This window comes from Cricetulus griseus, chromosome 4, assembly GCF_003668045.3.
Source record: "Cricetulus griseus strain 17A/GY chromosome 4, alternate assembly CriGri-PICRH-1.0, whole genome shotgun sequence".
In the NCBI taxonomy this organism is placed as follows: domain Eukaryota; kingdom Metazoa; phylum Chordata; class Mammalia; order Rodentia; family Cricetidae; genus Cricetulus; species Cricetulus griseus.
This window is the reverse complement of record NC_048597.1, coordinates 223,737,501-223,750,234: the sequence shown is the minus strand read 5'-3', so window position 1 is coordinate 223,750,234 and position 12,734 is coordinate 223,737,501. Positions and strand designations below refer to the sequence as shown.

General features: G+C 42.1%; 1 protein-coding gene across 9 annotated transcripts in view; it reads left to right on the top strand.

Annotated features, from left to right (window-relative positions):
- Rbms3 (RNA binding motif single stranded interacting protein 3) overlaps window positions 1-12,734 on the top strand; it is a 680,800-nt gene that overhangs the window by 573,955 nt on the left and 94,111 nt on the right. For 6 of the 9 annotated variants that reach the window (XR_004769778.1, XM_027415326.2, XM_027415321.2 and 3 more), the window contains exon 10: window positions 1,327-1,377. The exons of the other annotated variants lie outside the window; for them this stretch is intronic. Coding sequence is in view for 5 of the 6 variants with exons in the window: in XM_027415326.2 (XP_027271127.1) it covers window positions 1,327-1,377 (51 nt within the window). In the remaining variant the exon portion in view is untranslated. The remainder of the gene's footprint in view (window positions 1-1,326; window positions 1,378-12,734) is intronic. 9 annotated transcript variants of the gene reach the window in all.

Genomic DNA, 12,734 nt, shown 5'->3' with positions numbered 1-12,734 from the left:
ATATCCCCATGCCAATGGGGTAGATTTTGTTTAAATTGCCCAAGGTGTTTCTAGGGTGGCTTACCTCTTCATTGCTGTCTCTTGGGAGCCATGAGGTTGTGTGTATGTGTGTTTCAGTTTTGTTCTTCCATTAGGAGTGTGTGTGAGTGTGTGTGTGTGTGTGTGTGTGTGTGTGTGTGTGTGTGTGTGTGTTGTCTTTTTATCTGATCTTGGACCCTGCTGGAGTCAAGACCACCCACTGAGCCACAGCATGGAATACTTAAGTGTCATGAATAAAATATCCACAGAAAAGTGATTATCTTCTCCCAAACAAGAGAACACAGCAATTTCCTGCATTGTTAATTCTTACTTTGAACCATTTAAAAAATTTTTGAAATATATTGGCAAATTTGAGGATGAGAATATATTACAAAATAAAATCTTCCTGGCTTTCTTTGTGACAACCCACTTACACAAACTTTCTCATTCAGGTGACACATGACACCTTTTTGAAGACTTGATGGCTTTCATACATATTTTTATTTTCATCCACAGTGCCAATTATCATGAGAGAATAATATCACAGACATGTTTCAGTTGGCCTCACCTAAAACATTCCTCCACACTTTCTATTTTATTTCTTTCTGACACTACCTTTGGTGCTTGGCTAGCTCTAGGATGGTGTCATGTGAGCATGAGAACAAATTGGGAATTTTAGCAGTCAACCGTTGACTCTTTCAATGTCTCCCTACATGTCCCTGGGAGCTGACCTACCAATAATCTCTGGGGATTTTTGTGTCTTTAGTCTTCAACTCTGACTTCAAAATAAGGTTTCAGGGTTCAGCTGTGAGGGCTGTGGAAGTAGCTCAGTTGGCAGAATGCTTACAATCCCCCAAACCCACAGAAAAGCAGGTACGGTGGTACAACTCTGTAATCCCAACTAAGGAGGTAGAGACAAGCAGAACTTGGGGCTCACTGGCCAGTCAACTTAGCCTACTTGGCAAGTTCCAAGCCAGTGAGAGACCCTGTCTAAAAACTACAAGGTAAATTTTATGTTATGAATGACACCTGAAGTTGTCCTTTGGCTCTACATGCACTCTTAAAAATGTAGGTGCGCGCACTCACACATACACACACACACACACACACACACACACACACACACACACACACAGAGCCTGGCCTGTGTGGGCATTGCAGCCAGGTACCTAGATGGGGAATTGCTAAATTAATCAGGGCCAAGGGTCCCTGTCTCCACTTCCTATGGCATATTGCAATGCCACTGAACACAAGAACCGAGTTCCCTCTGTGATTGCCTTGTCCTAATGAATGCTGTTTGATGCATAGGTCCAGAGTACTTCATGGACGCCTCATCTGCCATACATTATGCAACCAACAGTAAGTGTTCTCAGTCACCTGAGGCTCGATGTTTCTATTATCCAAGTGCAAGCTTTTGTGATGCATAGTGGCTTTGGGGTGGAGCTTTGGTCATATACCAGAACTTTTTCAGACAGCCAATTTCTCCGGAAGCAGAGCAAAAGGCACAGCAGTAACATGCACATGCAACTGGAGATAGGGGTGGAGACAGAGGCAGAAACAGATTTGCATGAAAGGGGACTTCTGCTCCAGACAGAAAGTCAGAAATCTTGACAGTTAACCCTGAGCTATGAAGAAAAGTTTTGTTGTGCCCCCCCTTCTTTTTGTTATGTTCACCTTACTCATGATGTAGTGTGACAGGCTCTGGGGATATTGTGGACTGTTGTGGCCAAGTGCAGACTCAGTGTGATGCATTTGTAATTCCTGCTAAGCAAAGATGAGGCACAGACAGCAAAGTGGGGGGTGGGGGGTTCTGAGGATAGTGTCTATTTGCCATTCTGTTCTTTCCTGTAGGGGAGATGTCTTTCAGGACAGTCCAAGTGCTTTCTACTCGCTGGATTCCCACTTGTGCTTCCTGTCCTCTGTCTCCTAGGAGAAATATTACAGGAGACCCAGAATGCAGCAAAGGATTCCTTTGCTTAGTTTTGTTTTGCAGTTTTATAGTTCTATAGGATAGGAAGGAACAAAGGAGGGAAGGAGAGACAGACAGACAGACAGACACACAGACACACACATACACACACACACACACACACAGAGAGAGAGAGAGAGAGAGAGAGAGAGAGAGAGAGAGAGAGGGAGGGAGGGAGAGAGAGAGAGATAGAGAGAGAGAGAGAGAGAGAGAGAGAGAGAGAGAGAGAGAGAATGTCAATGGCACCATACTCATTAGAGTATGAGAGTACCCTAGGTGCAGTTGTGTTGTGTGGCAGGTGTTCGGGTTCCTTTTCTATCACATAACAGAGCTTTGGCATGGGGATAGGGGAGAGAAACCATAAATGACAGAGATTATAAAATCTGTTATAAACATTATCCTCATTATAGAATGTTAGCCTTTTGGATCCCTCATTTACATAAATCAGCCATAGTAAAGATCAGGGGATTAAATGTACATACACACACACACACACACACACACACACACACACACACACACACTTACTGCATCTCAGAGGATCAGAGAACATTTTTTTTTCAAATTTACAAGTTGCCATTTCATCTTTTTAAAAAGGAACTTTTCATATCGCCCCTATCATTTCAATAGTTGTCTTTTTATTTACACACACACACATATATATACATATATACATATGTATATAACATATATATAATATATATATGTATTAACACCACAGGCTGAGGTAGTATTTTTTAAGCCCCTCTCTTTTCCCTTATTTATACATTTTGGGGGCTTCCTGAGTTCATCTGTCCTGTGTTCTATAAATTATACCAATATGTCCAGTACAGAGCAAAAATCCAGGCTCTCTTTCCAAGTCATGAGGTAAAATCCAGCGTGTTCTGCCAAAGCAATATATAGCCTAGCACAGACAAAGCCAGCACAGAGAGAGCACAGAGTGCCTGGCAAGTTCTGGAGAAGAGACTGTCCAGCAGGAACCAATAGCATTCTAAAAAAAATAATAATGTGCTCACCTACAGAGTAATAATGCTCATAGTCTCTCTCTGAGGTCAGCACCATTGCCTTGTGGCTCAAAGGAATGCACATCTGGTAAACTGAACATTTTTCCAGATGTCATGGATGAATCCCCAGTTCTTCTGGAACTCCTAAAACAGGGCTATAGGGAGGGAGAGGAAGAAAGACAGACAGACAGATGGGAAGGGGAGGTTGCATGTATCTTGATTTCAGCTGGAACTAGGCACTGTAGCCAAAGCATTCTGATTCTTCCTCGTCTACCCCAAAATATCTTCAGTCTGTCTACATGTGTGTTTATAGAGTATCTTTCTTCCTCAATAGTAGGAGAGTGTGTGTGTGTGTGTGTGTGTGTGTGTGTGTGTGTGTGTGTGTGTGTGTGTGTGTGTGTGTGTGTCTTAATGTGTCTCTTTGGATTTTACTAGCTGTGGCTTCTGATCAATGATACCACATCACTTCCCATGACTGAGTTATGCATCATGGTTGGGCTTGGCCTCTAAGACTAACATGTGAGGTCTATGGCTCCAGTGGTTTCCTGGACAAAGGATTGTCTGGGCCACCCACCACTTTGTTTTCTGAAAATGAGCTAAACAGTATCATGGTAACAGAGAGTTTGTGTATTCACACCCCCCCCAACAGGCTTGCTGGTTGTCTATATTGTCTACGGAACTTTACCAGCTGGCCTGACTGAGATCTTCATCAAGGCAACAGTTACACTGCTCTCTCTTTTCCTCTTTCCGTGATACTAAAATGTAAATATTCTTCAGCTATCTGAGGCCAAGAAACAGACCAACTGGAGCTGGGAAATCTAAGCAAGGTGATGGCTGATTGTGTCAATTCTTGGCTAGGATTATTGAACTGGGAAATCATTGTAGTCTGTGGGAAGTTAAGCAACAGTTTAAGCTTTCGTTGTCCTCACATGAACACAGTAACCTCTAAACAATTGTGGACTTTGTGCATTAAATGAGATATAGTGTCGATGGTCTGAAGTATGTCTTGGCAAACAGCAAATTTCAACAAATGGTTATTATTCAATCAAAATGCATAGAAGTCTAATCCTATATTAAGTAATATCCTTAAAGAAAATGCATGTTTATATCGAAATAAACCTAAGGAAAACAGTCACCCTTTTTCTAACACATTTGGGGAGTACTTAAATTCCTTGCAAGTAAGTTTGGCACAGATAGCTTTATCCATAAACATAAAAGTATTTGTTATCAGTACTTACTAGGTTTCACAGCTGAACCATTTAACATCTAATTCTTAAAGATAATAGTTATTAAGTACATTTTTCACTACATGGAGCTTGATTGACAAGTATGTCCATATTATCAGTATCCACATCTCAAATATCTAATCCCAATTAGTTTCTGTTTCCCCCTTTGTCCTGGTTGGTTTTAAATGTCTGTTTGAAACAGCTTGAAATCAACTGGAAGGAGTCCCTGTTGAGTAACTGTCTATATTAGATTGGTATATGGGCATGTATGCAAGAAATTGTCTTGATTGATAAGTGATACAGGAGGGCCCAGTCCACTATGGGGGACACAGTTTCCTGGGTAAAAGGTCCTGGACTGTATAATAAAACTATCAGAACATGAGGTAAAGCAAGGCAGAGAATGAGCCAGAAAACCATTCCTCCACAGTTTCTGCTCCCAGTACCTTAAATGGTGGATTGTGACACAGAAGTGCAAGATAAAATAAACCGTTTCTGCTCCTAAACTGCTTTGGGTTATGTTTGTCTCAGTAAAGAAAGGAAGCCGGGGGGGGGGGGACGATTTTCTTCTGGCAACTGAGCCCCACTCCCCGGGTGGGGGATTTTGGGTTAAAGAGATACAGTGGATCCTGATGGGGGAGTTACAGCATTGTGAGAAGTTCTCAGTATGGGACAAACAGAGCTTGCTGATATGCCATCCAATCAGAAAGCAGAAGAGCAAGCCATGGGTGCATAGCTGTCTTTCTCTATCCTCATTTGTTCCCTCTGAGATCCCATGTCCTAGGATGGCTCAAGTAATAGTTAAGGGGGATGTCTCCCCTCAGTTATTCCCCTCAGGAAACGAGCTCACACATGCACTCAAAGTGAGCTTCATCATTGTTAAACTGATCAAATTGACAATACGCATAGAGAATTCCCATAGCTTTCCTGAGCTTGTCGTTCCAGTTTGCCGTCTTCAAACTCTTAACTTGCCTAGCAGTTAAGCGTTGTAGTAACTTAGAACAAACGATTCTGGGGAGACAATGAAAAGTCTCCTCTCATGAGTCACAGCCAGCCTTCTGGTGTTTGTGCAAGGGAACAGTTCACAGTTCACTGTAACTGGATCCAGAGACCTCACTGGATCTTCTGGAATGTTGTCAATTCCCTCTTCGGGAAGATGACTGTGTCTGTTTGAAACCCCAAGATGAGAGGACTGTTGCATATTTGGCTGTGAGCAACTCTTCAACAGGCTTGGCTGTCTCTGCTTCTCAGCCCAGGGCTCTCAACAATTCTGATCTGTTCTCTGAGAGCTCAGCCTCACACAGACAGGCTGAAGGACTGCACCACATACCTGCTCTGCAGGGCAGCACAAGTGACTGGAATGGCACGTGGACACCCAGTGGGCAGCTCTGTACTCCAGTGCATGCATGCTTTGTTAACTCCAGACTACTGACTAGGGAAAAAGTAAGTGACAGTTGCCAAGAGAAGCAGAGTCCCACTGCCTGCAGTTCTGGTTAGGCTCCTTTGAATCATAAGCCTCCCTCCCATTTTTCATACGATTAGTGTTACTGCATCTCAGGGAGAAAGGTCACCTTTCGTTTCTACTGTTTCTACTTAATTATAATTTGGTGATCTAATTACAGCTGAATAATAAATGTGAGGTGTCCTTGTTGCAGCTTCGACAGTTCTATCTCTGTGCTGGCTAAATGGTAATTTTTTTATGCTGAGCACACCCTGTGTCTAGAGCTGAAGAGCAAATGGCAACTTTCTTTTGACAACAGGGCTGTTTTGGAAAGCCAGGATTGAGTTGCCTTTGCCTAAGTAGAGGTAAGAACTAAGCTCTCCTTTCAGGGGTTGTGGCTTCTCAATTTCTAGGGGTGATTTCTGACAAACCATAGCCCCAGATTTGAAAAGAACACTACAAATTTGCTCTAAAAGCACTGTTTTGGGGCAATTTCTCTTTTATTCCAACACCCAAACAGAGCAAAACATCAAAACCTTCATGTTTTCATTACTCAAGTGTCAGAGTAAGGTGTTTTGAGTATGTACAGAAATAACCTGGCCATAAAAATACACGTAGTCACAAGAAATTGTTCCCTGCCTAACAATAACAACTAAGTCCTTAGCTGTGTGTTTCTGCTTCTAGCAGAGCACAATCCTTGGGGATGGGAGCAGCCTAGGGACAGCTGTCTTCTCTCTGGTGCCGAACTTACTATACCTCTAGAGTAAAGGGGCCATGAAGAAGGCTCTTGCCATGATAGGTCTCTGCTGTAAACACACACCTGGCTTTGCCCATATTAGACAGAACTCTGAAATTCTTTCTATTGCACTTTTTCAAGCCGGTCAGTGGTGGCACACACCTTTTAATCCCAGCATTTAGGAGGCAGAGAAAGGTGGATCTCTGTAGGTTAGAGATCAGACTACAAGAGCTAGTTCCAGGACAGGCTCCAAAGCTATACAGGGAAATCCTGTCTCGAAAAACCAAAAAGAAAAAACAAAACAAAACAAAACAAAACAAAACAAAAAACCACATTTCACCCTTGTGTAGAGTGTGACACTATTTGTAGCAAGGATTCCTATGTCATACACAAAGTCTCTATAGAAGTAACCATTATGTTTTGTGTGGTCAAAAATTATCTGTGATGGCCATATCTTTGGTTTTAAATGATTTGGCTTATTAAATGTAAGGCAAGCCAAAGTAAAAGAATAAATAGTAAGAAATAGATAGATGATAGATAGAGAAGAAAGAAAGAAAGAAAGAAAGAAAGAAAGAAAGAAAGAAAGAAAGAAAGAAAGAAATCACAGAACCTAGCTGGGGAAACTGGTGGGGAAGTTCCTTTAAGGTAGACATCTGGAGTCTAAGGCCAAGCAGAGTGTCCCCCCAGGTGGGGCTAGAATGACCAGCAGCAGAGATAACATCATCAGCACTGGTGCTCACAGAAACCAATGGGGGGAATTGAGGCCATCAAGTGGTCAGTTAGCGCTCCTGACCGAGTGTCTCCCTAGCTGTGCCCTCACTCCCGCCTCCCACTGCAGTCCCCTTTATATCTCAGGACACATACAGCAGCCTCCAATGGAAATGGTTAACACCCCCCCCCCCATTTTTACTCTGTGGCCGCTTCGAATTTCTTACTTCCATGTTGCAGAGCCAGGGGAGCTGCCCATCTGCAGATAGCAGGCCTTGCGGGATACTTGACATAAATGCCCTTGGGTCTGAAATGGTGCTGTGAGGGAAGCAACACCTGCTTCCATTGCCAGTGGAATGGAGTTCATCAGAGCTTCTCAGTGAACTCAAACAGCACAGGACAGTTTACCAGAACATTACACCCCAGTAGCAATGCCATACCTCCCCATTTTTAATCCCATGGAAATGCACGTGTATGTATTTAATGTGCATACTTCAATATATGAACAGGAGCAGTCTCCAAGCATTGCCTTACAACTTGTTTCCCTTTTCTCCGCTAGTAGAATTGTCTTAATTTTGTATAGCTGTAACAAGATACCTGATTCTGGTTTGACGAAATAGAGAGGGATATATTTTGCCTCAGTAACTTAGTCACTTTTCTAGCGATATGATGAGACAGCATGACCAAGACAACTTCTAAGGGGGTTTGCAGTTTCAGAAGGTTCGAGTCCATGGCCATGATGGCAAGGAGCATGGCAGCAGCCAGGCACTGGAGCTGTGGCTGAGAGCTTACATCTTAGGACAACAACCACAAGTAGAAGCAAACTGGGAATGGTCTGGGGTTCCAAGCCTACCCCCAGTGACACACCTCCTCCAGGAGCCCAGGCCTCCTAATCCTTCGCAGTTTTACCACTGGGAACCAAGCATTCAAATACAGGAGCCCATGGGAGCCATTCTCATTCAGATCCCAAACTCAGGATTTCCTAGTCTGAAAATCCAAGATAGGCTGCCATGTCTGCTTAGCCTTCTGCCTGCCTCCCCCTCATATGGTATCAGAAGGTTCGAGAGAGCTCCTCCACCTTGAGTTTAACCTGTGTATTTAACAATCCATTTCCCAGTGCTTCTTTAGAATGGCCCTGTTGTTCGTTAGCATAGTAGGAAAATTATCTTAAGTGCGTTTTTTTTTCTTTTTTTGTCTTTAATCAGCTGTTTTGGTGTTAATCCAAAATCTTTTGAGAAATTTGTTTTATTCCTGTCCCGTTTGCCAACTTTAATTACATATTTTATAATTGTGTAATTTTTAATTTATTTCTTGCACTGAAAGCCCATGATCTGCATTTTATCAGAATATAAATTTCTTTAATACATATTTCTAATTCTACCCATTAATACTTTATTCATTTTATTCCATTATTATTGGGATTAATAGGTGCTATACTGTTTTACATGTCCTTGTTTTAATAAAATTTCAATATCACAATTTGAAACAATTCTCGATTCCCTAAATTCTGTTAAAAAATTAAAGTTGTATGCAAGTGTCTGTATTTGAGAGTTTAAAATAACTTACATGGACACCATTTTAGCCATTGGAAACAGACGTGCATATTCTGACAAACACCATTTCAAAAATATAATTTATGACTTCTATCTAATTCACAAAAGATTCAAATACATAGACCACACATGGACTTATGAACATACTACATAAATCTTTTTTTTTTTAACATGGGAAGGACATTTTATTGGAGGAAAGTGAAGGGAGTGGAGAAAGGGAAGGAAGACAGGAAGAGAAGAGAAAGAGAGGGAGAGACACACAGGGAGGGAGGGAGAGAGAGAGAGAGAGAGAGAGAGAGAGAGAGAGAGAGAGAGAGAGTCCTGTCTGCCCCTTCAGAGGAACAGTGGAAGGGGAGAAGGGGAGAGGAGAAAGAGCTACATGAATCTTACAGGCTGTCAGATTGTCAGTCACATCGTCTACAGTCATTCAGGCAGCCCTAATTGAATGCACTGGCTCACAGAATAGAGAGATGAAAGCAGAAGGGAGGGGTAGTGTAGAAGGAGAAAGAGAGCGAGATAAAGATGATAGTGAGGGACAAATAATAAAAGTACATGATACACACATACATATATAGTTATGAGATATCAATAAGAAAGAATAATAGAGGATTCGAAACAATGTATAAACAAAAACAATTGGTAGTTGTAGAAAAAATATTGTATATTTTTTTTAAAAAATCATGGAGTTTTTTTGTTTGTTTTTTTAGTATCTTCATTGTGAGAAAATATGAGGAACATTTTCCCCAAGTTTTCCTTCATTAAGTCCTTCTCTTCTCATGCTCGCAGCCGTGGTGGCCAATTGCGTTCCATGCTGTTAGTGTTACCCAGTTTAAGGGCTTGGGTTCGATGAAAAAGATCAACAGTTTAAAATAATGGGAAGCCAGATATAGCGGGAATGTCCTCCTCATGTTAGAAACTGAGAAAAGGAAACTTAAGAAAAAACTCATCTAATCACCTTCTCTCAAGATGCATAGTCTCATCATAGAGAAAATCAGCATGCATTTAAGATGATTTTATTAAAACACGGAGTTGGAAAGTGGCTAATGTCTGACAGTTATATGGAGAGGAAGAGGGGAGCATAAGAAAAAGAAACCTGATGGGGGCTGTGTCTATAAGTGCTAGAAAGTAGGGCATGCTAAGAGAAAATAATATGCAAAAGTACGGGGAGACGATCCCAAGGAATTTTATTAATCCTGATTGAGTCAGGTGTTTGCTCTGGAATAAGGGAGAATTTGTGTGGTCTGTGGGAATGAAACTTTCATTTAGCCAGTTTTGACAGACTGTGACACTTTCAAAAAGATGTTCTACTTATTATTTTTATGTGTATGACTGTCTTGCCTGCTTGAGTTTATGTGCACCATGTATGTGCAGTACTCATAGAGGCCAGAAGAGGGTGTAGGATCTGCTAGCAATGGAGTTACAGATGAGCGTGAGCTGCCATGTGGATGCTGGGAGCTGAACTCATGCTCTTTGCAAGAGAAGCCAGTGCTCTTAACTGCTCAGCCATTTCTCCAGCCCCTCTGACCTCATTTTTAGCAGTTTGGAAACACCAGTGCTATTGCCTAGAATTTAGGTTCATTTCATAAAATAGTAACATGAGTTATAAATCATTTTGCTGGACTGTATGGAAACATTATAAATTCCAGTAGTGTAATGTATAAATCAGTCACAAGTTCAGGAAAAAAAGGAACTTTTTGCATGAGGAAAAAAGCCATTATTCAAAGCCGCTGTACATAAAATAACTTTATGCCCATAAAGATATTTTTGTTGGTAACCTCCACCTTCTAAATGCTTCCCCTGAAGGCATCTTGGAGAACATGCCTGTCCTGATATTTGAGATTCCTTGGCATCAAAGCACCAGGGCATTGAAAAGTTTTAGTGACTCTAGAGTCTTTTGCAATCTCAAAACATGCTTTAGCACTTTTGATATAATACTCAGATACGTGTGGGCATGGCAGTACACACCTGTCATCTCAGCATTCAGGAGAAGAAACAAGAAGAACAGGAGTTCAAGACCAGCTTTTCGGCAATAGGTAGCTCTTGTCTCAAAAACCCAAGGACTGTGGGCGTGGCTGGGAGTAAGGCACTGGCCTAGCACGTGGAAGGCCCTGGGTTTGATGTGCAGCATCTCAGCACAAAGGTTGGACTCTTCCAGATGCTTCAGTCTCTCATGGGTCACAATCATTGAAACATTCCATCTTTGATGGAGATTGGTCATTTACATTCCTGTCATTCTGTGCATTTCTATAGTATTTTATTAGGTGTTTTAAATATGATACAGCAGCTCAAAACATACTCTATTACTTTTTTTTTATAAGGTTAGACACAGCATTCTGATCATATGGGTGAATGATTAAGACAAAATTCCAATCACACATGACCTCCTGCATGTCCTTAGAAAGTACCCTGCATTACTTCATCATCACCAAATGAGAATGTCACCACATAGCCTGTTCCTTCTTAAAAGTGTCAGCATGGCTTCCTTGATAGCTGGTAGCATTTTAACAGGGTCCCATTTTCTTGTCTCTTGGAGCATGCTTCTAAGAGGTTGGCTGATTGTGTTAGCCTTGGGGAGCCGGAGGCCTTCTGCTTAGGTGCTGAGCCTGCAGGTCGGGGTCTTCATTAATGATGTTGACTGGGGCGGGGGCAGTGTGATAGGTAGATCAGCCAATTATTATTTACCAGGGAAAAGGTGGATACTGACTGTGAAAAGCCCTCCAGTTCATAATATGCTAATTGCTTTCCAGTTGCAAGTCTGTATTCACTAATTTCTGTTTTCTCTTGTCTCATCTCTGTCCCGTTTACTGAGTGTCTGGCAAGTTTGGCATATTTTAGGCATTTTGTGCCCTAAATGGCAATGTTTGAACATCATGGTCACAGACTGTAGAGAGGGTGTGGGTATCTCACCCAGTCTCTTCTCTACCTTCCATTTTCCTCCCTGAAGGTCTGAAGATTTAGTAGATACTTCTCTGGGGGAAGCAGTTATCTTTGTGTTCACAATAAGGCAGGGATGCTACTTAGGCTGAAGAAAAGAATCAAGTTGTAAGATTTTATGCATGCCGTTTTAAAATGTGGTTAGATTTTCGCATTCCTGTGGGACCTGACTTTCTATTGGAAAGCCTCCATTAATTAATTTGTGCCAAGATGGGTTTGAGTAAAAAGAAAATCAAGAGCTTTCCTTTCCAGACCCAAGGCGAGCGAGTAGCAAGGGGCTTCCCCAACACCTCCTCTCAGGTCACTTACAATGAGACACATTACAACAGTTGAACTAGTTGGCTGCATGGTGCTGTAAAGCTCTCTGCCAGCGCCCGGGAGGAAGAGCAGAAGAGCCATGCATTGGCATCTAACCAGGGCCCACTACTGAAAACTTGACTCAAAAACAAAGAAGCAGAAATACAGAAGCAATGCAATCTAAACAAAGGGAAAGGGGATAGCGTTCATAGTGGAGGAAGGCAATTGGTTAACATTTAAAATATGGGTTTCTACAATGGGGCATTTAAATTTTAAGTTTTCTGAAACCAAAGTCAAAATAGGGGAAGTAAGAAAAGGAGTGAGCAAAGAAATAGGAAAGGAAGAGAAGGAAGTAGGGGCAAGGGAAATGCCGTTTCAGTCTCTGGGGAAAGAAGGCACATCAAATGGCAGAGGAGAGACTGTTTCTAGTACCCCATTGTAGACTAATAGTGCATGGTGATGTAATCCCATTTCTGAGCACAATGCCTCAAACAATAGACACTGTGCTGTGGTTGCTTTCCATCGCTGTGGAAACCCACTTGCAGGAGGAAACGTTTAGTAAGGCTCAGCTCACAGTCTCAGAGGGCTCAGTCTGGGGGCAGCTTGGATGTTGTTTCCATACCTATGTGTGATGAGACACATATGGTGAGAAAGTGGTGACAGACAGTGACAGAGCAATTCAGATCAGCGCAGGATGGGCAGGAGGCAAAGAGAAAAGAAGGGGAAAGAAAGGGTCATACATAAAATACCCTCCAAGAGTGTGATGTTTAGCTTTGTCATCTTCACATACTCTAGATTCACCGGGGAAGACTCTCAGCAAAGGCTGGACTAACCCAGGTTGGTGTGTGAGT